This window comes from Rattus norvegicus, chromosome 4, assembly GCF_021556685.1.
Source record: "Rattus norvegicus strain SHRSP/BbbUtx chromosome 4, alternate assembly SHRSP_T2T, whole genome shotgun sequence".
NCBI classification, from domain to species: domain Eukaryota; kingdom Metazoa; phylum Chordata; class Mammalia; order Rodentia; family Muridae; genus Rattus; species Rattus norvegicus.
The window spans coordinates 177,287,292-177,314,067 of record NC_141537.1 but is presented as its reverse complement, the minus strand read 5'-3'; the positions used below and the strand labels follow the sequence as shown (position 1 = coordinate 177,314,067).

Sequence of the window (26,776 nt, the reverse complement as noted above, 5' to 3'; positions counted from 1 at the left end):
TGTTTTCCTGGAATTCTTTCAGGCATTTTTGCGATTCCTCTCTGTAGGCTTCTACTTGTTCTCTAAGGGAGTTCTTCACGTCTTTCTTGAAGTCCTCCAGCATCATGATCAAAAATGATTTTGAAACTAGATCTTGCTTTTCTGGTGTGTTTGGATATTCCATGTTTGTTTTGATGGGAGAATTGGGCTCCGATGATGCCATGTAGTCCTGGTTTCTGTTGCTTGGGTTCCTGTGCTTGCCTCTCGCCATCAGATTATCTCTAGTGTTACTTTGTTCTGCTATTTCTGACTGTGGCTAGACTGTCCTATAAGCCTGTGTGTCAGGAGTGCTGTACACCTGTTTTCCTCTCTTTCAGTCAGTTATGGGGACAGTGTGTTCTTCTTTCGGGCGTGTAGTTTTTCCTCTCTACAGGTCTTCAGCTGTTCCTGTGGGCCTGTGTCTTGAGTTCACCAGGCAGCTTTCTTGCAGCAGAAAAGTTGGTCTTACCTGTGGTCCCGAGGCTCAAGTTTGCTCGTGGGGTGCTGCCCAGGGGCTCTCTGCAGCGGCAGCAACCAGGAAGACCTGTGCCGCCCCTTCCGGGAGCTTCAGTGCACCAGGGTTCCAGATGGTCTTTGGCTTTTTCCTCTGGCGTCCGAGATGTGTGTGCAGAGAGCAGTCTCTTCTGGTTTCCCAGGCGTGTCTGCCTCTCTGAGGGTTTAGCTCTCCCTCCCACGGGATTTGGGTGCAGAGAACTGTTTATCCGGTCTGTTTCCTTCAGCTTCCGGGGGTGTCTCAGGCAGGGTTCCTGCCGCTCCTGGGCCCTCCCCCACGGGAGCCCAGAGGCCTTATACAGTTTCCTCTTGGGCCAGGTATGTGGGCAGGGGTGAGCAGTGTTGGTGGTCTCTTCTGCTCTGCAGCCTCAGGAGTGCCCACCTGACCAGGCGGTGAGGTCTCTTTCTCTCACGGGGTCTGGGAGCAGAGAGCTGCTGCGGGCCGGGATCCGTGGGTGTGGGACTTCGGGTAAACACAGAAAGTGCCCGGTCCTAGAGGAATTCTGCTTCCGTGTGTCCCAAGCTCACCAGGCAGCTTTCTTGCAGCAGAAAAGTTGGTCTTACCTGTGGTCCCGAGGCTCAAGTTCGCTAGTGGGGTGCTGCCCAGGGGCTCTCTGCAGCGGCAGCAACCAGGAAGACCTGTGCCGCCGTTTCCGGGAGGTTCAGTGCACCAGGGTTCCAGATGGTCTTTGGTTTTTTCTCTGGTGTCCGAGATATGTGTGCAGAGAGCAGTCTCTTCTGGTTTCCCAGGCTTGTCTGCCTCTCTGAAGGTTTAGCTCTCCCTCCCACGGGATTTGGGTGCAGAGAACTGTTTATCCGGTCTGTTTCCTTCAGGTTCAGGCGGTGTCCAAATACTGATTTCTGAACCATAAAACAATATACTTGAGGTACTGGAGTAAAATTTTAATTAAAAAATGAAGTTTGATTTTTTTCAATTTTTTAAAGATTTATTTATTTTATGTATATGAATATACTGTTGCTGTTCTCAGACACACCAGATGAGGGCTTTAGACAGATGGTTGTGAGTCACCATGTGGTTGCTGGTAATTGAACTCAGGTCCTCTGGAAGATCAGTCAGTGCTATTAACTGCTGAACCATCTCTCCAGCCTGATTTTTCCCCTAATTTTTATTATTTTATTTACATTCCGGTCATTGCACCCCTCTTTATCTCCCTTCACACAGTTCCTCATCCCATCATTCCTCCCCCTTGCCTCCAAGAGGGTGGTCCCCCCATCACATCTCCGCCTCCCCCAGAGCCTCAAGTCTCTTGAGTATTAAGAACATCTTCTCCCTAAGACCTGACCAGGTAGACCTCTGCTGTATCTGTGCCAGGGGCATTGGACTGGCTCATGTATATTCCTGGTTGGTGGCTCAGTCTCTGGAAGCTCCCTGGGGTCTGGGTAAGTTGAGACTGCTGGTCTTCCTATGGAGTTGCTCTCCCCATCCCCTAATTCAATCATAGGGGTCTCCGACTTCAGTACAAAGGTTGGGTGTGAGTATCTACTTCTGTCTCAGTCAGCTCCTGGTAGAGCCTCTCAGGGCACAGCCATGCCAGGCTCCTGTCTGTAAGCACATCATAGCATCAGTAATAGTGTCAGGCCTTGGTGCCCCCAATGAGATGGGTCCCAAGTTGGGCCGGTCGTTGGACTGCCTTTCCCTTAGTCTCTTCCCCATTTTTGTCCCTGCAGTTCTTTTAGACAGGAACACTTCTGGGTCAGAAATTTTGACAGTGAGTTAGTAACCCTGTCCCTCTGCTTGAGGCCCTGTCTGTTTACTGGAGATGGGCTCTTCGAGTTCTCTCTTCTCAATGTTGGATATTTTGGCTAAGGTTACCCCACTGAGTCCTGAGAATCTCTCACCTCCCAGGTCTCTGGTACTTTCTAGAGTGTTCGCCCACCTCCCACTCCCTATGCTGTTCATCTCCATTCATTCTCTTGGCCCTCCAGGATTCTCTCTTCTCCCCTTCCCTGATTGTGTTCCCCCTTCTCCCTCCCCCTTCCACCCAGATCCCTCCCTTCTTCTGCCTCCTGATCATCAGGAGAAAGTAATTCATCAAACTATTTTTCTTAAGCTCCAGATGGCCTCTCTCAACGCCAGTGCTCCTCATGCTCCCCTCTTTATCCAGTAGTCCATGAGACAAGCAAACACAAGGACACATAACCACAAATGAGCACTGGAAGCTGTCTAATGACCCGAAGCATGATGCTGATGAATGACAAGTTATATATATACACACCTCTGATGGAACCAGCCTCTGATCAACCCCAGTACTTATTCAGAGCCCCACGCCATTCCCTTTGTGTAACTTATTGTTTTCCATCATCCACGTAGAAATCTGAACCATACTACTCTAACATCAAATGTATGTGGTCTGTTCAGTGCCTCAGGGAGGCATTTGATCATTCAATGGTTAAGGGTGGAGACTGAGCACAGCCTTGGACTGATTCATTAAACTCAGATCTACGTAACGCAAAAGAACAGAGCAAATAAGGAGACTTGACACATGCCCTGAGCAAAATCAAAGATAGGAATTAACAACATTAGTCTTGCTGAGAAGTACATAGTATTCTAGCTAATACTAAAGAGTCAAATCAATTCTAGTAACACTAATTAATTTTCCAACTGTATTTTTTTTCCTTTGAGGAAGGCTCGCCTTCTGTATCTTAGCATGGAGTGCACTTTGAAGACAAGGCTTACTCCGAACTTACCACTATTTCCATGTCTCTCCCTCTGTAGTGCTAAAGCTAGGAATATAGGCTTGTGTGCTCTTCATCCTTTATTTAAAAGGATTTATCTTATTTATTTGTCTGTGAACTTATATCCATGTGCCCTTGGCAGCCAGAAGCAGAACTTCAGCATTCCTTGCTGGAATTTAAAGGGTTCAAGGGCTATCTGAGGACTGTACTAGAGTCCCATGCACAGTCCTCTGGCCAACGAGAAGGGCGTTTAAGTTCTCTAGCTTACTAATCTTAACCAGAAAAAGGTCACCAATGACATTTATAGTATGCAACAGGAATTTCTGAAGGAAATTTAAAGTGAATTTGACTGTAAACGCATTTAGAAGATTCTGGCTTAGGACGTACACACACACACACACACACACACACACACACACACACACACACACCTGAGAAGGGTCATATTGCTACCAAGGAAAGACAATTGGTCTTTTCTTATGGACAGACTGTATTGTATGAAATTCTGGTGACTGTGGCCTTTTTACAGTGCTATTGAAGAGATGAGTTCATGCATCCCAACATTGAATGACCAAATAGTTCCCTGAAACACTGAATAGAAAGAATGACCTGCTGGCTGCAGGGCTAAATATTGGCTGCCTGACGTGACATCAGGCAGTTGTTGAAACCCTCTGTCCTTTAAATCCTGTATCTTTAGAGTTGAGTGACAGTACTCATTTCAAAGGACTCCAGGAGAATTTAATGAACTGATATGACAAAAGTTTCCAGAATAATGCATAAAATTTGTGAAGCATATGTCAGGTTGATATCTCTTATTTATTAGCTATAATCTCCTATGATGTCCAACTTTATCAACATAATGTGCTCTCTATATGAGACCAGAGCTGTCTTTCCAATGTAGCAGCGGTCCTTCCGGAACAAAGACTCTTCTAGACATTTCTTGTGTATTAATCACTCAATTGAAAAGCACACATCACAGGTGGAGGCCGTAATATCACTCTGAGCTGTAAATAAGCAGGAGTTTCAGAGTGTGGTGGCTAGTCTCTTTTGGCAAGTAGGTTTCTTGGCGGTAATCTTCTAAACACTTGGTCTTTTCCTTGTGGACAGACTGTGCTCTGTGAAGATCTGGTGATTGCAGTCCTTTTTACAGCACTATTGAAGGGATGAGTTCATGCATCCCGCTCAATAAAGAGAGCAGTTGACGCGATCACAAACCCTTATGTTTACTGTCACTCAGGGATGTAAGTGTAGGAACTGAGAGCTACAGATATACACAGAAGATGTCTCCTGATGTCCCCTGAGGACTTAAGTCCAGTATGCAGCAGCAAATAGCTACTGTTGGCTCAGTGTTGCCTGAGCCCATTTCATAATGTGCATTAAGCATATTTAATGCTGCAGTGAGGATTCTGGTTGTCTTGGTTGGTGTTCATCTGGCCTCACATCCATTCTCACCCATGCTCTTTCAGTCCTTTTTCTCAGAGACAGACATCTGAAAACTAAGGTTCCCTGTTCATCAGGTAACTCTCTTAAACTGTGTTACTGGGAAATATTTGTGTGACACAGGGATCGTGGAGAATGGGAGAAATAGCAGAATAATTCTAGCCTCCAATGGTGGCTTTATGTCCTTGAGGTCTTGAGCCTCTGCGTCTTTGTACTTTCCCTTTCTGATACAGTCTTGTCTTTAGCCTGCTCTCCAGTTTGGCTTCCTAACTCTTCTTTTTGCCCTTGTGGCTATTTTCTTACATTAAATTCTTCTGGCATCTAGCATGAACTCTACTTTCTTACCAGTATTTTGAAAAAGAAAGATGCTGTTTCCATCGACAGAGTCTGAGTGGCCTTCAATATGCATGTAGATAGTTTGCAAACATATCTTCAAACTTGTGCTTATTTCAAAGCATGAGTGGTTAAACTATTCTACTGCTCCCAATGACACTATTTTGTTACACGCATGAGAATAGTTTTCATTCATATTTTCCCCCTGAAACTGACTGCATCATGCAATACCTACCCATTACCACTTAATGATTTGTCTTTCCAAGTAGCTTCTGAGACCTCTTGGCAGTCATGAGGGGATAAAGACACAAACCAGCATTGCTGCAAGTAGGTATCAAGAGTGATACCTTCGGGGTTGGGGATTTAGCTCAGTGGTAGAGCGCTTGCCTAGCAAGTGCAAGGCCCTGGGTTCGGTCCCCAGCTCCAAATAAAAAGAAAAGGAAAAAAAAAGAGTGATACCTTCAAACTGGCTTGGCCTGACTTTTGCTTTAACCAGAAATTGCAGGGTTTCAACAGGACTATGCATGAAAGAGCTTAAAGTCTGGTAAGACTTTGGTCAAAGCATGTGTCTCAAGTGTAGAAAACTGGCATCGGCAACTATCTCCTCATTCTCTAAATATGTTTGGTGCAGGAGTGATGTGATATCATTCGCTGCTGGTTCTGTTAAAGGAAGAACTGGTGTTTCAAGTTTCTTGTTCTGCTTCTCAATCTAGCCTTAGAACACTTCCAAAGTTATGAACTTGCTAGACTGCTAATGGTTTCTCTGTGTGCTAGTCTTGTTTTGCGTGGTATGGGTAATGTTCTTGATGTCTGGTTAAGATTTCCTCGAAGGGCACATTTCACAAACCTTGAATGTAGGAAATAAAAGCAAACCTGTATATGCCAGGCTTAACAGGTAGATTTCAGTATTTTCTCCTTTGATTTCTGATTGGAAGGAGCTGACCAGTGTAAAATAATTTGCTAAGAATCAAACAAGTCATTGTAGGCTCTCTGTGCCCTTCCTTGGCTGGGTATTGGTTGAAAGTGTTTCAGCTGGAAGGTACCCAATAGGCTGTCTCTCATAGAAGTAATTTGAGGATTCTGGAAACAGGTGCTTTTCATAAGATGTTTGCTGCCGTGAATTTCGTTTTCAGTCACCAGGGAGAACATCGTTTTCTGAGGCATCTTCATGTGTGTACTTCTCACTTGGCCAAGGTAAAGCAAAGTCTTTTTTTTTCCTTAAAAGTAGTACAGAGTGGGTAGAATGAACAGGATGCATTTTCTGATAGCTGCCAATTGTGTGGATACTGAGTGTGAGTGACTGTTCACTTTGTATAGAGTTTTATTCTCCTGTGACTGAGATGTTATTAAGGAGCACCAACCGAACGGTGCCCCCTCCCTGGCCTTTCTGCTCAATGAGTATAGAGTGTCAGTGCGGCATTCTAGAGACCTGCTTCGTAGTATGCTCACCACCTAGTTAGCAATTCTGCGCCGCCGTATTCTTAAAAAGTTTGAGAGCAGACACTCCATCCTGCATCTTTAAAACAAACAATGAAAATGGTTCAGAGTTGTGGCCCCTTTTACCTGAGAATGGATGTAGTGTGCTCCCACTCCTCATGTGAATACTAAAGGGGGGGAGATAACATTTTTTTCTTTGCTTAATTAAAAGAACAATGTGCTGTTTTCTTGAGCATTGATGATTGATGTGGATTAATCTGTGATACTGTGTGATCCTGGGAGCAGGAGTCACTGTTTAAACAATGCTGTGGTCACTAGGGACACTACTCACGTGGTTGTCACATACTCTTGCACGTTTCTCATCTAGGTTCAACGTGTTCAGTAGCATAACGTGACATTGACATGCTTCAGTATTGAGTTACACGGGTTTGGTTGAATCAGTGAACCGATGCTCCTTTGTCTTTGTTTCTCTACAGGCATGTTTAAAATGTATCTGAAAAGGTAGACTATTTTTCATAGAGAAGGTTGGCACCTTACAAGGAGGTGGTGGTTCATTTGTTAACACTGAATCTGTTTTCAAGTGCCTGGCTTTATATGGTTTATTTACTGTTAGTAAGACACCTGTTTGTAAAACTTCTCTGATACAGCAAATGTGTTTTCAAAGGAATCTTCAAGGTGGTGATAAAAACTACCCAGTTGATTACCTAGTGCTCGTGGAAAGAAATATCCAGTGAGACTTCTGGGAACTAGATCCAGTTCTTCTTGGCTGAAAAAATTAAAAATAGATATTTAGAGTGGTTATATTTTAGGCCACGAAAGAAAGCAAAGATAGCTTTGACGTGGGAGAATAGTAAGTTCTTTCTTACTGATAGGCAGAGTGACCAACCTGGGCTCAAGCATGGGCAAGGAAGAACAGAAGAAAGGTTGATAAGAGGATGTACTGTGGATGAGAAAAAGAGGCAGTTGAGGAGAGCTGAGAGTTTGATGTCTAATGTACGTTTGGTATAGACTTAAATCATGAGATTCCTCTTTACTACAAATAACCCCCTTCTACAATTCTTTCCAAAGTTAATATTCAGCCCTTTCAGGAAGTTAAATGGGCTCGAAGTTTTATGTGGGAGCCCGGAGACTGAGGTTTTCATTTGTATGTCTGTTCAGAACTGCCAAGATAGTCCCTATAATTTTCATCCATATTCTGTGAATTTTCTTCTCTCTGTCCACAATAAGTAAGTTGTACCTTAGCATAAGTATCACAGTATACATCTATCTATCACCACTATATATCAAGCACAGTAATATTTATATGTGTATACACACACACACACACACACACACACACACACACACACACACACACATGCTTCCCAAGAGAAGCATAGGTTCTTAGGGATCTGGGATTAAGAATCTTTCTCTGGTGACTGAGGCATCTTGAGTGACCTCAGTTTTCTATAGAACAGCAAACTTGTCTTGTTCTTTGTTGAATCTTGGTGCTTCATGCAGTGACTGGCACATAGTAGGTGTTGGAAAAGTATTTGTCATAACTGCAAGGCAATAAAGAGAACTAGAATCATACATCTAGTCATCATCTAGTGGTGACTGGGATTTGGAACTCTGGTAAATGTTTTAGATGTTTTAAAAAAAATTAGAACCTTTCTGCATTAATTGTAGAATAGCCATTGTTCAGAGCATTTTCATACACTAGTGCTGTGGATTCTGCTTAGAAATCATATGGATATGCTAAAATAAATTTTGTAGATTAAATATGAAATTAAAATACTTTGGTGGTGATGAAAAATATCCTACTTTCAAGACACAAAATAAGTAAAGTTTGATGAGGTTGGAACAGTTGAATAGAGATCAACTCAATTTCTGCATTGCATATAAATGCTTGTGCTGACATGTTGCCTATACAGAGAGGGACATGTTCACCCATACATAGTATGTAGGTCATAAATAATCACATCTACTTCTCTGTTTAGGTGTCTGGTCTTTTCCTAAACCCTACATTTTAAAACATAGAATCACTGGATTTGTTCACAGGTGGTAGACTGACTTGCTGATTTTACTTAGGTTATTTTCACAATTAAAATTCGGTATCTCCTCAGGTTTCTTTGAATCAACAGTGTATAAGAGGGCCTTTCTTCCTGAGACTTCAGGGAAGTCTTGGAATGCAAGGAACTCAGGAAAGAAGCCTGGTCACACAAAATTTGTTGGCTCAGTGAGGCAAGGACTTTGTACAAACACAATGGATGTCTTTGCATTCTTTTTTGTTGTTTTTATATCACATTTAATCACATTAATGACAGTGGGATAGGTCCTCTCATCATTCACAGTCCTTAACAGGAGCTCTTCCTGTTAACTGCTTTAACTGTAGAGAAATTTGTGAGAGGGTCACTGGCCAGGTCTGAGTCTCTCTAAGAACTAAGATGACTAGGTGACAGTTACCGTGAAAGCCACCGTCTCCATGCTACAAGTATAAAGGAAACACCAATGTTTTTGCATGATTAAAGGCAGAAGCCTTTAGGAGAGTTCAAAGCATGTCACATTTTCATGGTCTCATTTGCTTTGGCTAAAGAATCAAAAAGCTTTGTAATAACCACGATGTCATTAGCTTACGGTCAGAGCCTCGCAAGTTCAAATTCCAAGGCTATCTTTAATATAACCAAGGAATGAGCATAGTTATTTGCATTGGCTTTTTTTTTTTTTACTAGAAATCCAACAAACCCAATCTCCTCCCACGCAGGTATTTATAACAGTCAGAATAAAAAGACCTTCCTAAAGAATTTTATGAGACTGAAGATACTGCTTAAATTGTTTCTATTCAGGAGATTGGGAGCATGTGTGTGTGTGTGTGTGTGTGTGTGTGTGTGTGTGTGTGTGTGTGTGTGTGAGAGAGATAAATGTACTATTTGGTTTGTGTGTATGGATTTGTATGTGTGTATATTATGGAGGCCTGAAAGCAGTGCCACATGTGTCTTCCTCTAGAATGATTCTGTACTCGTGCCAGATCGGTACACTGCAGTGACCGTGCTGTCTGGGTGCTCCTAATGTTGGGGTTATAGGCACATGAAGAGAAGCTCAGCTTTTACTTGGCTGCTAAGAATTCAAACTGAGGTCCTCCAGCTTAGGGATCAACATTTTTATCCCCCGAACCTCCTGTGCTAGACACTGTCCTCTACCAACTCCACACTGGCTGGAGTCATTTGGGAAGAGGCTACCTCACCTGAGAAAAACATCCCAGTGAGATCGACCAATGATCTAGCCTGTGGTACATTTTCTGGATTGATGATTGATGTGGGAAGGCTCACATCACTGTGGGTAGGGTAATCTCAGGGTAGATAGTTTTGGGTTGCATAAGAAAGCAGGCCTAGCACTTCATGAGCATCAAAGCAGGAAGTAGTGTTCCTCCATGGTCTCTACATTGGCTCCTGTATCCAGGTTGCTGCCTTGAGTTCCTGTCCTGACTTCCCTCAGTGATTAACTGTGACATAGAACTGTAAACTAAACTAAACTTTCTCCCCTTTAATTTGCTTTTAGTCCTGGTATTTTATTATAGCAATAGAAACCCTGATTAAGATATTCTAGCCCTAAGACAGTATTTGTTGTTTGTTGTTTTTTTTCCATTTTTCTTTTGTTTAATGAATGACATATTATAGTTCAGTAAATAAATTAATTAATAACTGTCTGCTTTCTTCGAATGATAGGAGTAAGACTGTTTAAAGAGTAGACATCTGGAAACAATCAGAAGAACAATATGGGAGAAACAGAGAAAAGGGTTGCAACCCATGAGGTCAGATGCTTTTCCAAGATCAAGGTATGGAATTTTTCTGCATATGCATGTTTATACTTGTGGAAGCCTTATTAAACAATCATTGAAAGTGTTATTCAGTTTGCATGAAGTTTTCCAACGCGAAAGGTATTTTACCCAATGTGTTGTTAATTCCTTGTCTTAAAGAAGTTGGTTTTATATTTATAGATGCTTCACCATGATTATCCAGTCAAGAAAATTAATCAAAATGATTTAGAACAGGGGTTCTCAACCAGCAGATCGATACCCTGTGGGAGTGTCAAATGACTCTTTTGAAGGGGTCATACAGATGTTTACATTACAATTAATAACAGTAGCAAATTAGTTATGAAGTAACAACAAATATAATTTTATAGTTGGGGGTCAATACAACACGAGGATCTGTATTAAAGGGTCACAAGCATTAAGAAGGTTGAGGACCACTGATTTAGAGTGCCTTAAAGGAGGGCGGGTTTAAAATGTTTTAGGTGTGTATTATCTTCTGGTGAAACTTAGCTGGAGATCAGAGGTCAATCTTTAGGGGTTTCTGACAGAAGGTCAGAGGTCACCGCTAGGAAAGGTTCCCTGATAGAAGGAAGGAAGCACTCTGTTGATTATTATGTAAACATGGCTTATGATCCAGTCTGAAGAATATTTTCCTCAAGATTTGGCAACCTAATGATCATTATTTTTAAGAAAACAGTCCCCCCCCCCTTTTTTTTTGGCTGCTTCAGTCTTTTGCAGTATTTTGGAGACAACTATTGTTCTCCTAAGCTGCAAGGGCATTTTTACATCACAGAATGTGACCTCAGGGTTAAGTTTACATCACTTAAGTTAACTCAGGAAGTTTGAGCACTGGCCCAGTTTCAGTAGAGCCCCTCAAGCTTTCTTTGCTAAGCTGCTTTTTTTATTTTGAGTTTTTTTTTATTAACTTGAGTATTTCTTATATATATTTCGAGTGTTACTCCCTTTCCCGCTTTCCGGGCAAACATCCCCCTAATCCCTCCCCCTCCCCTTCTTTATGGGTGTTCCCCTCCCCATCCTCCCCCCATTGCCGCCTTCCCCCCAACAATCTAGTTCACTGGGAGTTCAGTCTTAGCAGGACCCAAGGCTTCCCCTTCCACTGGTGCTCTTACTAGGATATTCATTGCTACCTATGAGGTCAGAGTCCAGGGTCAGTCCATGTATAGTCTTTAGGTAGTGGCTTAGTCCCTGGAAGCTCTGGTTGCTTGGCATTGTTGTACATATGGGGTCTCGAGCCCCTTCAAGCTCTTCCAGTTCTTTCTCTGATTCCTTCAACGGGGGTCCTATTCTCAGTTCAGTGGTTTGCTGCTGGCATTCACCTCTGTATCTGCTGTATTCTGGCTGTGTCTCTCAGGAGCGATCTACATCCGGCTCCTGTCGGCCTGCACTTCTTTGCTTCATCCATCTTGTCTAATTGGATGGCTGTATATGTATGGGCCACATGTGGGGCAGGCTCTGAATGGGTGTTCCTTCTGTCTCTGTTTTAATCTTTACCTCTCTATTCCCTGCCAAGGGTATTCTTGTTCCCCTTTTAAAGAAGGAGTGAAGCATTCACATTTTGATCATCCGTCTTGAGTTTCATTTGTTCTAGGCATCTAGGGTAATTCAAGCATTTGGGTGGGCTAATAGCCACTTATCAATGAGTGCATACCATGTGTGTTTTTCTATGATTGGGTTACCTCACTCAGGATGATATTTTCCAGTTCCAACCATTTGCCTACGAATTTCATAAAGTCATTGTTTTTGATAGCTGAGTAATATTCCATTGTGTAGATGTACCACATTTTCTGTATCCATTCCTCTGTTGAAGGGCATCTGGGTTCTTTCCAGCTTCTGGCTAGTATAAATAAGGCTGCTATGAACATAGTGGAGCACGTGTCTTTTTTTATATGTTGGGGCATCTTTTGGGTATATACCCAAGAGAGGTATAGCTGGATCCTCAGGCAGTTCAATGTCCAATTTTCTGAGGAACCTCCAGACTGATTTCCAGAATGGTTCTGTCTCCTATCAAAAGCTAGTTTTACCTTTACCCAAATACTGATGCAAAAGAGGCTTCAGAATCAGCTCCTGGAAAGCACTTTTACCTGCAATGGGGTACAAATTATTGGAAGCCAACTCCCCTCAGGTTATCCCTTAGTTCTCACTTCTGAGGAGCCTAGATGCGCTGGCTGCTAACCTTCCCCAGATGCTTATTACATGTGTCATTTTGGGCCAATCCATGCGACTTGTTTATATTTCAATGTTTTCATCCGAAAAGGTATTAGTAGTCTCACTTTTTAAGATAAAAAGCACTCTGGTACTTATACATGCCAGACAACTCCTCTGTCTCTAATCTATGCTTTCCTGTTGTAGTAAATATTAAAAAATGCATGAACCTTTTAATCCCCACTAGTACCGGCACCCATAGGACAACATGGTACTACGGGGTACTTTTATCTCAGTGGCTCCACACTGCCCCCAAGCACTCTCAGATCCTGGTGGTCCATGAGCCGTGGCACCTTGCCACACTGCTCCCTAGAGTTAGTGCTGGCACTGGAGGGCCATACAGAACTAACCATAATTTATCTCTGGTTGATATCTCTCTCGGTGGCTCTCTGCCAGCCACAAACTCTCTGGTTCCAGCTACCTGGTACAATCAGGGCTCTCGAAGTCCAGCATGGGGCTGGCCTATTATGGCTCCCTGACACGGACTCTGCCTATACTCCCAACAACCAAGTGAAATCAGGACTCAATAAACTATAATTTATCAATCAGATTTATATGTTAAATTCTCGATCTAATACATCCACACAATAAACTCACAACCAATTAATAAAGATATAAACTGTCCACCTAGATAAGATAAATTGACCTACAGAAATCCTTAAGAAATATTCATAACAACCTGTATATTTGTAGAGATACATGGCAAGGATGGTTTACGTCTGCCTCCATGTTGCCTGTCTGCTCTCTTCTGCTTCTCCTTTTCCTTGTAAAACCTTGGTTCCCACCTCCCTTCCTTCTCATCCAATGACAGGCCTCGTTTTTTTTTGTGTCTGCTTTCACCTGTTTAAGGACACTAACCTACACCTTCCCTTCCATTTTTAAGACGTTTTACTTTCTCTAAATTTATGTTTTATATTATGAATATTGATGTTCTGTTCTCATACACATTGGTGTACCCGTTGTGTGCCTGCTGTCCTTGGAAACCAGAAAAAGGTGTTAGAACCCCTGGAACTGGAGATGATTTTGAACCATGATGTGGGTGCTGGGAAGTTAACCCAGGTCCTCAGAAAGAGCAGCCAGTGCTCTTAACTGCTGGGCTGTAACTCCAGCTTCAAAGTTAGGATAACTATGAATATTGTAGTTATTAGCTACTAGTATTTATAGCATTTGTAGAGAAACATCATTAGGTATCTTTACAAACACTGCTTTTCAATGTCATCCTTGGTTCTTGTCTTGAAGTTTCCATTGCTGTGAAGAGACACCACGATCACTGCAACTCTTATAAAGAAAAATATTTAATTGAGGATGTCTTATGGTCAGAGGTTTAGTACACAAACACACACACACACACACACACACACACACACACACACACTCACAAAACCCAACCAACCAACCAACCAACCAACCAAAAGAAAAAAAAAATCCTCCAAACTCATGAATCCTGGAAAAGGATTCCTAGGGGTATGAGTGTTGATGAGGAAGACATGAGGAGAAGAAAAGAAAAAATGATAACACAAACATACCACAAATCACACGCAGCAAATTTAATCAATAAAAACTATTAAAGAGAAAAGGGAAATTTTCTTAAGGAGCCCAGGGAGATGCCTCAATCATTAAAGTACTTGCTTTGGAATAGGAGGTCCTGAGTTCAGCCCCCAAAACCTACATTAAAAGCTAGGCATGGTGACATATGACTATAATTTCATCATAAAGAGATGGAGTCAGGCAGCTATTTGTAGCTCATCAATGAGCCAGCCTTGCCTCCTGGGTGAATTCCAGGCAATTGGGAGTCCCTGGTTTATTTTTATTTTTTGTTTTTGTTTCTGTTTTTTTAATGCATATGATTCTTGATGAATGGACTCATCCCAAACACACACACACACACACACACACACACACACACACACACACATACACGTAAAGAAAGTTTGAAAAAAAAGGAAAAAAAAGAAAACTCCCTTACAAGGAGTGGAAAGACTGCTCCAAAGGGGTTTGCTTTAGACTCTAGAGTGCTGAGGTAAAAAGTGGGTAGATTAGTGTCATGAATACAGATGTTATGTAGCAGGAGACCTGAATGAGCATGGCCACTGGTTTCCTTTACCTCTGCACAGAACCAAGTACTTTAGGAGAAGAATAGTGCTCACTGCTACTTATTTAGCTTTTCCCCTCAAAACATAAATAGAATAAAGGATCTTCCCAATTCTGGTCATTTTAAAATGTGGTAGATCTTGCTTTTATATACAGGTTCTGAAATATGAAATCCATGGGAATATTATCCATATCTTCTGAAAGATTATCTCAGTGATTGGGATTTGGAGTTAGAAGGCAAACATCTACACTTTTGAACTCTACTGAATTTGGCATCCACACTTTCCAATTCCTTCCTTTGCATATGTTTCTGCTCAGGTTTATCTTGATTAATTGTTATTTGTGACAACAAATTTATGAGCAAAAAGTACTAATCTAACACAGAATAATTTGTGTATATAGCCACTCTTTATCCTGCACCCAAGGGACCCCCAAAATGTTCTTCCCTGTTTTCTATGCCATTAACACCACTTGGACTGCTCAGATAAGGTGTTACAAAGAATATTGCACCAAGAAGAAAAAAAGATATCAGTTTCTGTGGTCATTGCCTCCAGCAGTGAGAATGTAGCTTTTTTGTGCCCAAGAATACAAAACAAGAGGACTAAGTATTGATCTGGCCAGGAATATCCAGAGACCTGTCATTCCTGCATAGAGAACATAGTAGACTTGCTGCAAACACAATGCCCTAGTATGTCCGTGTTCTCTTCCTTCCCTTCCTTAATGGGACAACACTTGTCCTGAGGTAACAGTATAGTACTGTAGACCCATTACTAGCTGTGCCTTACATAGAACAAGTTCACGTCTTTCTGTATGAATAAGGTACACTGATTAATGTGCAAAGCCATACCTATCAACAACATGATGATCAATGAACTATTCTAACTGCATGTCTAGAGTGATGATTGCATGGCAGAGGAGAGGTTACACTTTAAGGTTCTTGCATGTTAAAGGGTGTTAATTTTGGATATGGTCATCCATCTCCTGGGAGGTTGTTTTGCCAGTAGATGACAAATTAAAAACAATGTCCTCATTTTCCTTAAACATTTTTCTTCCTAGATGTTTCTGTTGGCATTAACATGGGCATATGTATCCAAATCACTATCAGGAATTTATATGAATACCATGCTTACACAAATAGAGAGACAATTTGATATCCCCACATCTATAGTTGGATTCATTAATGGGAGCTTTGAGATTGGTGAGTTATTCATTTACTTATTTTTATGTGTTGACATTTTCTCCTCATTTCCTGCATTATGCTGTTTAATCTGACTTGAGTTACATGCTTCCTGACGTTGATGGAAGAGCCCGGTTAAGTGTGAAGAAGCCACTTATTTAAATACTGTCATGAAGGCAACCAATCAGTGCTATATACCCTGAGAGGGTCCCCTCTTCTGACAAGTGGCAGAAGATTAGGAGCAGCAATATCTAATTCTATCATTTGGTAACTCAAAGAGAAACTAAGAGTTTTTATCCCTTGGCAATTTAAAAGATTGCTGTGGGAGACTTGGGGAACTTATGTTCCAAAAGAGAGAGCAAATATTTCCCTCCGCTACTGTCTCTGTGAGATTGATGGCTCTCTACTCCTAGTCTCTAGAGAAAAGAAGGATTCTTTCCTATGTTTGAGTAGTGTCAGACACAATCCCAAAGAAGGGTGAATGAACTTCACAGCCCCTGATTTTGGGTGATAAACTGGGATATGAGAGTACAAAGTGCAAAAGAGAGGAAGATTTCCTCTATAAACCAAGTGACATGGTCCTTGGTGTCTCTTGTTTCTACCTTAATCATGGTTTTTACTTTCTTCAAAGAGAAATCGTCTTTAAGTACGTAAAGCAAGACAGCAAAGAAAGTTCTCCCTAAGTTATCCAGGATTATCTTGACCTCACTCTGTAGCACAGGCTGATTTTGATCTTGCAGTCCTCCTTGCCTGGCCTTTCAGTAGCTGGGGATAGCTGGTCTGTGCTACCAGTCCCATAGTTCTTTCAACTCCCAAACATGCTTATCAAAGGCACCTCTGTCAGTACGGGGCTTCCCAGCAAGTTTTGTAAACCAAACTTTCTTATAAACCTTGAAGATGAATGTTTGCCTTGACCCTTTGCCTACTGTGATGAACACCTAAGGCCTGCTTAAAGCATTAGGACTCTGAACAGTATTATGCCGTCTAAGGAAAGAAGTGACAATAGAAGCAGGCATCCAGCTTGGCCATGCTGAGCAGTACAGGTGTTTTTAAATGGTGAGCTAATACGATGAACCCATGTGAGACAGCGTAGGGCAGGAATGAGCGGGGTGGTCAGAGGTGACACGCAGGACTACACTTGCTTTTGTAGCCCATACTAAGGGACGGATGATAGAGTTTTAGTATTTTCCAGAGAGGAAGAGATTCTTCCCTCAGGACCACAAAACATCCCAATCCCCCATCCCTGTTTTCTTTATGTAGATATTGAGCAATGAACCCTAGAGTCCAAATGCTGGAGAGGCTGTTGACTAAGAGCTGCTAATGCTTTCCTGAAACGCGTGTTCTCATTCTTCCCTCTTCCCAGGAAATCTTTTGTTGATTATATTCGTGAGTTATTTTGGAACAAAACTGCACAGACCTATCATGATTGGTGTTGGATGTGTGATTATGGGCCTGGGGTGTTTCTTAATGTCATTACCTCATTTCCTCATGGGCAGGTGAGTACTCCAATCCTTGATGATACTTTAGATTCAATTCTAAACTACAGGAAATGAAGCTTAGAATTTCCTCTCTGGGAGGATCAGTACTCCCCCAAAGTACAGGGCGATAATTTGGAAAGTAGGTGAAGTGGTATCTAGTCTGCCCATAGGATGTGTGACTCTTGTGGCCTTGGGTTCATTTAAGGTCCCATCCAGCCCGTCTTTTGTGTAGTAGAGACTTGAGCCAGCTCTTTCATGGATTTAGACACACGACTGGATTCTCTGAATCTCCTAAGCCTTGTGCTGAGTCCTTGTGTTTTGATACTTTGGTTACCAGGGGTCTACACTTGCATAACTGTAGGTCATCAGGAGATAGATCAACGTCAAGGCTGATTTTTATTCTCACCTTTGCTGAAGTAACTTGCACAGAAAATTGTAAAAGTGGAAGTATGTTGAGTTACTTCTTACTCTTCTCATTCCTGGTTTCAAGGAACAGTTTTCAGTTCTATTTGTCTTCATGTTTTGTTAGCTTTTAATACTTAAATGTTAAATGATACACAGAACTTACTATCTATATTTGCATGACTATAAAATGTTACCTTCATAAAATCATGCTGTTCTTTGTCATAGAACTCAACTTTTACATAGATTTAATATTTAGCATGTGATTTGTTTTTTCATTTGATGGGCTTTCTTTTTGTCTCTCACTATGGCACAAGTTCTTCATTGCCTGGCAGTGTGACATTCCCCAGTACAGGTCAGAGGCTTCACTGTTGTCCTTTTGCTGTTGTCTACCATACTCCCCTGTCTCTGAACTGTGAGCTCACTGCCCTTTCCTTGGCCTCCTCCATCACTCTCTTCCTTATGAATTTGTTTTTCTCCCTTCCTTCCTCTTCCTCTCCCTCCTTCTCCACCTCCTCTTTTTTGTTATTTATTTTCCTTTCTTTTGTTTTAAAGACCTTTTACCTATTTTATATGTATGGATGTTTTACCCGTATGCATTTGTGCTCTACCTGTGCGTCTTGTGGCACACAGAGATCAGAAAAGAGTGTGAGATTTTCTGGACTGGAGTTACAGATGGTGTTAGCTACTGTGCGATTGCTGGAAAGTGAACCCAGGTCCTCTTCAAGAGCAACAAGTGCTCTCTGCCACCTGGCCCTCTCTCTAGCACCCCCATCCCCACCCCACTTGCTTTTCTGTTTGAGACAGGGTCTTGCTATGTAGCACAGGCTTAGCTAGAATTTAATATGTGGCTAAGACTGGCCTTAAACTCATGGTGATCTTCCTGTTTCAGTCTCCCAAGTGTTGCTACTACAAGGACAAGTCATGACAATGACCTTGTTTTGTCTCTATCTTGCTCTTCAATGCTCACTGGAGGAGCATCCTCTTCTGTGCTTTCCTGTCCGCACTCCCACACTTCATTCCTTAGAGAGAAAATATGTAGTCAGAGTTCGTGGGGGTTGAAATTAGAATTAGTACCACTAAGCGTGTGATCAGTTTCTAATTCTCCTGACAGGTTTCATTCTTAGCTCCACAGTCTGAAACTGATGACCCTTGTTAGAAGTCCTTTGCCAGCTCTATTAGATGCCTGCACTCAGGACATTTTCCGAGGTTTCTGGGACTCTTTTCTCTTTCATACTATGTTCTTCCCTCCTTCCCCTCTTCCTCCTGCAGCTGCTATTTGGGCAATGGCTCCTCTGTTCTATTCATTATCTTGCCATCTTCATTTTCTAACCTCATGTCTTCTCATCTCCTCCATAGTCCCTTGGAGATTTAACGTTGTCATCCAGTCTCTTAAATGGGCTTGTCACTCACATTATCACATTTATGGCTTTTTATTGTCAAGAACACATCTCCACCTCAAATATCTCTTCTGAGGGGAACATCTTGTTATTTTTCTCAAGAATCCAGTGTCTTTTCCTGTGTGACTCTTTCTTCCTGTCTCCATTGTCTCTGGCTCCTTCAAGTGTAGCTTTCCTCTCTTTTGTCTTTGACTTTACTGGAATAGAGTTTCCTTCATGATTGTCTTGGTTTTTTATTCGTGTCTAAGAGAGAATAAAAACAGGAAGCCAACTTGGAGTTCAGTATATACACGTAGACTTGGTTAATGGCAACCTTTTGCCTTTTTCATAAGGAGAACTCAAAGGTGATTGAACATGGACTGGGTGATTTTTGAGCTTTCTCTGAAACCTAAATAGCTTGTATATCTAGGAAGGAATTGTCCATTCTTGCTATAGGGGTAGAAACTCGGCTACTAGCCAGAAATGGAATAGGAATATCACCTTTATTATGCAAAATTTTAAAACCTGTAATGACCCTCCTTTTGGGCCTCTGTATCCTCAGTGTCCCTGTTCGTATCCTCTTGTACCTTCGAGCATATCTACTTGAAGAGATGAAAGGCAAGCCTGAGGCTCGCTTTAGACTCTGCCTTGTGAGCCCAGCTGGGCCCTGCATTGGGAATCTGCTTATGCAGCTTCCCGGGAGGCCTGGAACATGTCCTGTTGCTCCCATAGCATGATAGTGATGGTTACCTTTTGATTCACTGGCAATTTGCGTATCCATGTCCCAGTCTCAAAATTTTATTGAGTTTAAGTTGATTATACTCTATACTTTTAGTCTCTCATTTACATTTTTAAATTACTTTTGTGTTTGCTGTAGTAGTTGGTGTTTGTGTATGTGTGTGTGTGTGTGTGTGTGTGTGTGTGTGTGTGTTTGTGTGTGTGTGTGTGTGCTATCACATGAGGTCAGACAACAACTCTCAAGAGTTGATTCTGTCTGCCATCCCTGTGGTACCTTAGGTGGAATCTAAGTTGTCAGGCTTGCATACAAGCATCTCTAACCACAGAGGCATCTGGTATGTCACAAGACACACTCTCTCTCTCTCTCTCTCTCTCTCTCTCTCTCTCAATACAGTTTCATGTAGCTCAGGCTGGCCTTGATCTCACACTATAGTTAAGGATATTCATTCACTTCTGATCCTCTTGCCTCCCATGTGCTGGGATTACAGACACTCCCTACCAGGTCTGGGTTTACAGGGTGTTCAGAGGGCTCAGGATCAAACCCAGGATGCCTGACAGAGACCGATGACCACCTGAGCTACATCTCCATATCTGAATCCCTTTATATTTGTGGAAGTAGATTTGTCCCCTTTCAGTTTGAAATCTTTTTATTATCTATTTTTTTTGTCATTTTGAGGAATAAATGGACCTTGAATGAACAATACAAGGATACTGGACCAAATGAAGGATGGTTTATTTTCTCCAGTGGTTTTACAGGGAACTGAAAGGAATTTTAAAAATATATTTAACTTTCTGTTCTAGTCAAATCAGCATCAAGAAATATTTGACTGTTATTGTGTTATTGTGTTTTTCTACCTTCTTCTGAAGGTGACAATTCTTTGAATTTGTCCTAGTCTCTTGGGATCATGAGTAGAGAGACACAGGCTCTTGTCTACAGTTTACTGTCCACATCTGTGTGGGTCTCCAACTAATTGTTCTAAGGGGAAGTTACTTTGATTTTTATGCAGTATCGTAAAGCAAAGAAATGAAAATGTTGGCAAGTATAGCTCTCCACTCACGCAGAATTCAGCAGTCTGTGTCTTCCCCTTGCTGTCTTTCATCTAAAAAAGACTTAGAAATCAACCAGCATCCTCTCTACTGGAGAGAGACTCAGACGGGCACATTTTCCTTTATACTTGCATTCTGTCATTATCTTTCTAGGACAATGATCATTGGTGATTTGCTCAAAATTACTGACCATAGTTTATTAGCACTTTTGGTCTCATGACACTGTGTTGTCAGGTGATGGATTCTGTCACCTCTCATTATGATGTGTGTGTATTTTTCTTCTATTGAAGTCATTGAAAACCGTGAAAGAATGATTACTTGAATTCCCAGAAAGGTAAGATAGAGTCACAGCTCAGACAACCCAGAGTAGGTGTTTTGTTTTGTGTTGTTTATGTCTCTCTAGAGATTTTGTCTTCTTAATTCTACTTTATTGTATCTCTTTTTTCTTTTCTTTTTTCTTTTTTTTTTTTTTTGGTTCTTTTTTTTGGAGCTGGGGACCGAACCCAGGGCCTTGTGCTTCCTAGGCAAGCGCTCTACCACTGAGCTAAATCCCCAGCCCCGTATCTCTTTTTTCTTGCTTTTCTTTCTTGACACCAATTATTTCTAGGAAATAGTCATATAAAAATCACGAAAGTTGACATTAGAGAATCTGAAAGTTAGTTTACTTTCATGGCTTGGGAGCCAAATGTAAGTACGGGCATTTTTGGTGATTATCAATCTTTTTTGATACTACTGATTGCTTAGTTGATTTTTTTTTTTGGTACTTTGGGGGGTTGGGATGCAGTTTTTCATGAAGCCCAGGCTGCCCCCAAACTTGCTGTGTAGCTGAGGGTGGCTTTGAATTTTGGATTCTCTCATCTCCACCTCTCAAGTGCTTCAATAAAAGGCATGGACCACCACACCCCGTTTATGTAGTTCTAGAGCTTAAACCCAGAACTACATGTCCAGCCTAATGATAAAGCTTTCTCCTATCTCTCTCGCTGTCTCGCTGTCTGTCTGTCTGCTGTCTGTCTGTGTGCCTATATGTATGTGCTTGTGCTTATGCATTTGCATGTGTGTACACGTGTCTATCAGGGGACAACTTTATATCGTCATTCCTTTCCTGCCACTTCCATGGCCGTTTCAGGGATTGAACTCAGGTCATTAGTCCTGTGCAGTAAGTGCTTTACCTGCTGTATCATCTTGGTTGTCCTGCCATAGAATTCATGATTAGACCGCTGTGGAAACGTTTTTGCTGGCTCTCAAGACCCTGTTTGCAGGGAAGCAGGAGCCAGTAATCTGCAGATGCTTTCCTTGCACTCAACACCTCACAGTGAATGTTTCCTGTGTCCACACAGATACGAATATGAAACAACGATTTCACCTACAAGCAACTTGTCCTCAAACAGCTTCTTGTGTATGGAGAACAGATCCCAGACCTTAAAGCCAACGCAAGACCCAGCAGGTTGACTCCTGCTTCTCATTGCTTTCTGCTCAGAGACTTGGCCATAGGATGCTCTTTTATGAAGGGCTTTAGTAGGACACTGGGTTTAGTGGACACTTAAGACAAATGAACACAATTTATTTCCTTCTTCAGAGAAGGGAGGTGTGTAATAACCTAGAATACTCTTCCTCCTGAGTTTGAATACACATATTAAGAATCCTTTCTTTCTTAGGCAACACAAGAGAGTTAGTATTCCAAGGAAAAATAACTTAGAAGGATACATTTAGACATATGAGGTGATCTATGGATTGGTCTATTTGGTTTCCTGTTGCTGTAATAAAACACTGACTGAAAGCAACTCAAGAGAGGAAAGAGTTTATCTAGTTTACCAATTATAGTCCACCATGAGGGAAGCCAGTGCAGGAACCTGCAGTTACAGACCAAAGCAGAGACCATTGGGGAATGCTGTATCCTAGCTGGCTTCTCTGTCTTGCTCAGCTACATCTATTCTACAGCTTAGGCCCACCTGCCCAGAGGTAGTGCCACCCACAGTAGTCTATGTCATCTCGCATCACTTAGCCAAGAAATAAAACACATCCTAGACATGCCCACAGGCCAGTTCGATGGAGGTAATTCCTCACCTGAGAGTTCTTCTTCTTGGGTGTCTAAATTTGTGTCAACTTGACAAAAGGTATCTATCACAGTGATTATACAAGTAGGAAATACAGACAAAAGGAAGCTTCCCTGGATCTATGCTGTGTACCATGGGACAGTGGGCACATATGTCACAGTTTCCTTTGTCACCCAGGAATTTGCCTTTGAACCTCCTTTTCCCTCTTTGACAGAGACATAACTTTGCAGTTCAATCAAACAGTGATGCTTCCTTTATTTCCTCTGGGCCCAGGCCCTGTGATACAGGCTCAAGTCCACTCATATATGGTGTTAGTTACTTTTATATGACTGTGGTTAAAAGCCAAGGAAAGGACTCAAGGGAGGAAATCTTTGTTTTCCCTCACAGTTTCAGAGGGTTCAGCCTGTGGTCACTTGGCCCCATGTTTATGGACAGAGTACCATGGTGGCATGAGTCTTGGCTGATACTGGCCTTTATTTCTTGGTGGGTAGTAAGAATAGAGACCAAGATACAGGAAGTGGTGGGATATAATCTCTGTGATCATGCAATCCCCATGACCAACTTCCTCCAAATAGGCCCACCTCTTACCTTTCAGTACTGTTCAATGATGTAAGTCTCATGACTGCATCAACAAATTGTCCATTGATTATGTCAGAGCCATGATGGCCTGTCTCTGGACATGCCCTCACAGACACAGCGGGGTGCCGTGTAAATGTACTGCATGCATTACTTGCTTCTGTTTTACTCTGATAGACACCATGATGAAGGAAATTTATAAAGTAAGAGTTCGTTGTGTCTATAGTTCTATATCAGAGGTTCTCAGCCTTCCTAATTCTGTGACTCTTTAAGACACTTCCTCATGTTGTGTTGACCCCAACCATAAAAATATTTTCTTGCTACTTCATAATGGAGTTTGCTACTATTATGGATCTTAGTATGAATATCTGATATTTCTGATGGTCTTAGGTCACCCACTTAAGTGACTTAGAGGGATGCGAAGCAATCAGGGCAGGGAGGCATGGTAGGAAGAACAGGAAGCTCAGGGCTCACATTTCTACTGTTAGCATAGGACACAGATAGAGCGATCTGGAAGTAAAATGAGGCTGTTAGCTCTTGAAGCCTGTCTCCAGTGGCATTCTTCCTAAACCTCCCCTAACAGCACCATCAACTAGAGACTATGAATTTAACACCAGAGCCTCTGGGCATTTCCACTCAAACCCCCACAGTATTTACACAGAGGGCCTGCTTTGGTTCCAGAACTGACATCAGGTTGCTCACAAGCACCTGGAAATATAGTCCTGGGAACTGGGTGCCCTCTTCTGACCCTCTGGGCATCTGCACACATGTGATTCATATATACTCATGAAGGTGCACACACTTACTTATCCATTTGACAAAGTGTTTTTGAAGTCACATGTGGTAAAAGACCCAGCACATTTCCTCAACACTTAGTCTAGAGCTGAGTCAGCAGAATCACCTCAGGCCAGAGCATCTCCATTTTATGCTGGATTCATGTCACAGAAATTGCAGCAGTCTCCACGGTTCGGATGGTCACTGCCTCAGGAAATCTATGGAGATCAAACTTGAGCGTCAAAGAGCTGCCACGTCTGAAGCTCTGCGCTTCAGAGACCTCCTAAGCATGGCAGTATGAATCAGTGACCTGCATGCTAGCATTTACCTCCTGATTAGACAGTAGCTCCCATGCTAGCTTTCTCACCTCTTGATCTGAGTTTTGAGAAGCCTCCCCTTATACTTCTGACTTTGCAGTTCATGGATTAAGATTCTCCCCAAGCGAAGAGCCCCAGAACTGCACTTAATTCTTTCAGTATCTGATCCTTTCTGCTTTACCTTGGAAGAGGGTTCAGCATCTCCCTGCGATCTCTAGATGGAAACCGTCTTGTTTATCAAAGATAAAATCTGAATACCTAGAGATAGAAACTGACTCACTGAGCTAGGAAAGGATAAGCAATAATCTCATGGCCCAGTTGTACTTAAGACATTCCTGGGCAGTGCTAACCAGTCCACAGGAGAGGGTGCCTTGTCCTTTACTTCCCTGAAGTCATGACGTCACAGCTTCACTTAGCTGCGGCAATTCATTTAGTTTTGAACAAATTTGAGAGGCATATGCAAACCTTCAAAGATTTCTCCTTTCGCCTTTCAATTCTTTTTGGCCTAGTTTTTGTTATTCCACCGGTCACCTGCTACTCCAATTGTTGGGAGTATTTGGTTGATTTTAAATGATGGACTCTGAATAAAAATATGCTTACCAAGCAGTTAAAATCTTTAGTTTCTACAGTGTAATTGAGGCCTTGGGGAATTCAAGCTTCCATAAAACTTTGGTCTGTGTTGTGTAAATACAGCATGAATTGTCAGAGATATATACATACATTTGCTTATTGTTTTTTTCTTCCTCAGAGTTGTGGAAGAAACGGGCAGTGCACATATTAATACACTCGATTCTCTGCTTGGTAGAAAACAGACTCCCTGGATGTGAGGGAGTCTTTGTTTTTGCTGCTGACCTATTTCTATGGTGTAAATATTCCCAAGCAATGCATTGCCCCCAAACACTGAGCTGGGAAGCAGCATCTCCTGTAAAGTCCTGTCTTCCACCTGAGCGGGAATTGGCTCCACCATAGCCCTTCCACTCTACTGGTTAGAATTCTTTCAAATTACACAGTTAGGGTGAATGGCTGAGTCACAGCCAGCAGAGTAATATAAGTCACTCTATGGTCATGGGCTTGTACCTGAGAAACATTCACAGAAAAATTTAAACTGTCAATAACAGTTGACTGTCAAAATACACATGTATTTTTCTCTTGTTTTAATGCAGAGTGTATAAAAGAAATGAAATCATTAATGTGGATATATGTACTGGTAGGAAACATTATACGTGGAATTGGTGAAACTCCCATCATGCCCTTGGGTATTTCCTACATTGAAGACTTTGCCAAATCGGAAAACTCTCCTTTATACATTGGTAAGTTTGAAAATCATTCTTAGTGTCATTTCTAGGATAGCAAGTTCTTGACATGTAGGAATTGATAATCGATTTGGGTGGTTTCCAGGGTATGGGCAGAGTCCTACAGCTCTGTAGATAATAAGATTTTTCAGTGTGGGGTTGACCAGTAGCTCCAGAAAAGGCGTTCATCCAGCTGCTTCTCACTGTTAGAGAGTCCTGTGATTTGCTGACCCTACAGTCCTCTAATGCCTCCATGCTGTCTCTAAACTGTTAACAGATTCTCCAACATTGCTGGAAAATGTTCTTAAATTCATTTGTTTTTTTCTATTTTTGCTGCTTTTAGGTTCATCTGTAAGTTACTGCAATTTGATTATTGGCCATTTCGTGTCTGTAGTATTTTAACATACAGTTTTACAGTTCTCTCTCTCTCTCTCTCTCTCTCTCTCTCTCTCTCTCTCTCTCTCTCTCTGAATGTGTGCATATGTGTGTGTGTGTGTGTGTGTGTGTGTGTGTGTTTTACTTGCATGCCAGTGTGGTGGTCAGAAGACAGTTCTGCTGACACTTGCATGCCAGTGTGGTTGGCCCAGGGATTGCACTGCTGTTTTGGGTTCAGGTTTGGTGGACAAATGCCATTTCCTGCTGAACCATCTGACTATCCCTGCTGTGTTTTCCCTTGTCATGTTCTCATAAACATTCTTGCATAGGAAGCCTTACCAAACATTGTTAATCATGTCTTGTCTGTCATGTTCTCCATACCAACTGGTTTCTTATTTACCAGCTGCTCTATTTTACTGCTGGAGACCTGTACTCTGTGGCTCTATGAGGTTAATGATACTGTTTTCTTCCTTATAATCCCTCAGCCTATGTATTTCCAATTGGCAAGGGCCAAGTTAGTGGCTACCTTCTTATGTTGTCTCCTAAATTATCTTACTTTGTTATGAATAATTTGCATATGTTCTTGAGTAAATCCATCAAATTTGGATGTTTAGTGGTTTCC

The 26,776-nt window shown here is 41.9% G+C and overlaps 1 protein-coding gene across 25 annotated transcripts in view; it reads left to right on the top strand.

Moving 5' to 3' along the window:
- The window catches only part of Slco1a5 (solute carrier organic anion transporter family, member 1A5), an 88,301-nt gene that overhangs the window by 38,751 nt on the left and 22,774 nt on the right, over window positions 1-26,776 (top strand). For 24 of the 25 annotated variants that reach the window (XM_087659419.1, XM_087659401.1, XM_087659414.1 and 21 more), the window contains 5 exons: window positions 10,143-10,252; window positions 15,602-15,743; window positions 17,086-17,218; window positions 22,104-22,210; window positions 25,651-25,797. In XM_087659419.1, the coding sequence (XP_087515545.1) occupies window positions 10,193-10,252; window positions 15,602-15,743; window positions 17,086-17,218; window positions 22,104-22,210; window positions 25,651-25,797 (589 nt within the window). In that variant the 5' untranslated portion in view covers window positions 10,143-10,192. Of the gene's footprint in view, window positions 1-6,069; window positions 6,196-10,142; window positions 10,253-15,601; window positions 15,744-17,085; window positions 17,219-22,103; window positions 22,211-25,650; window positions 25,798-26,776 lie in introns of those variants that run through there. The other variant, XM_087659418.1, reaches the window with a different exon arrangement.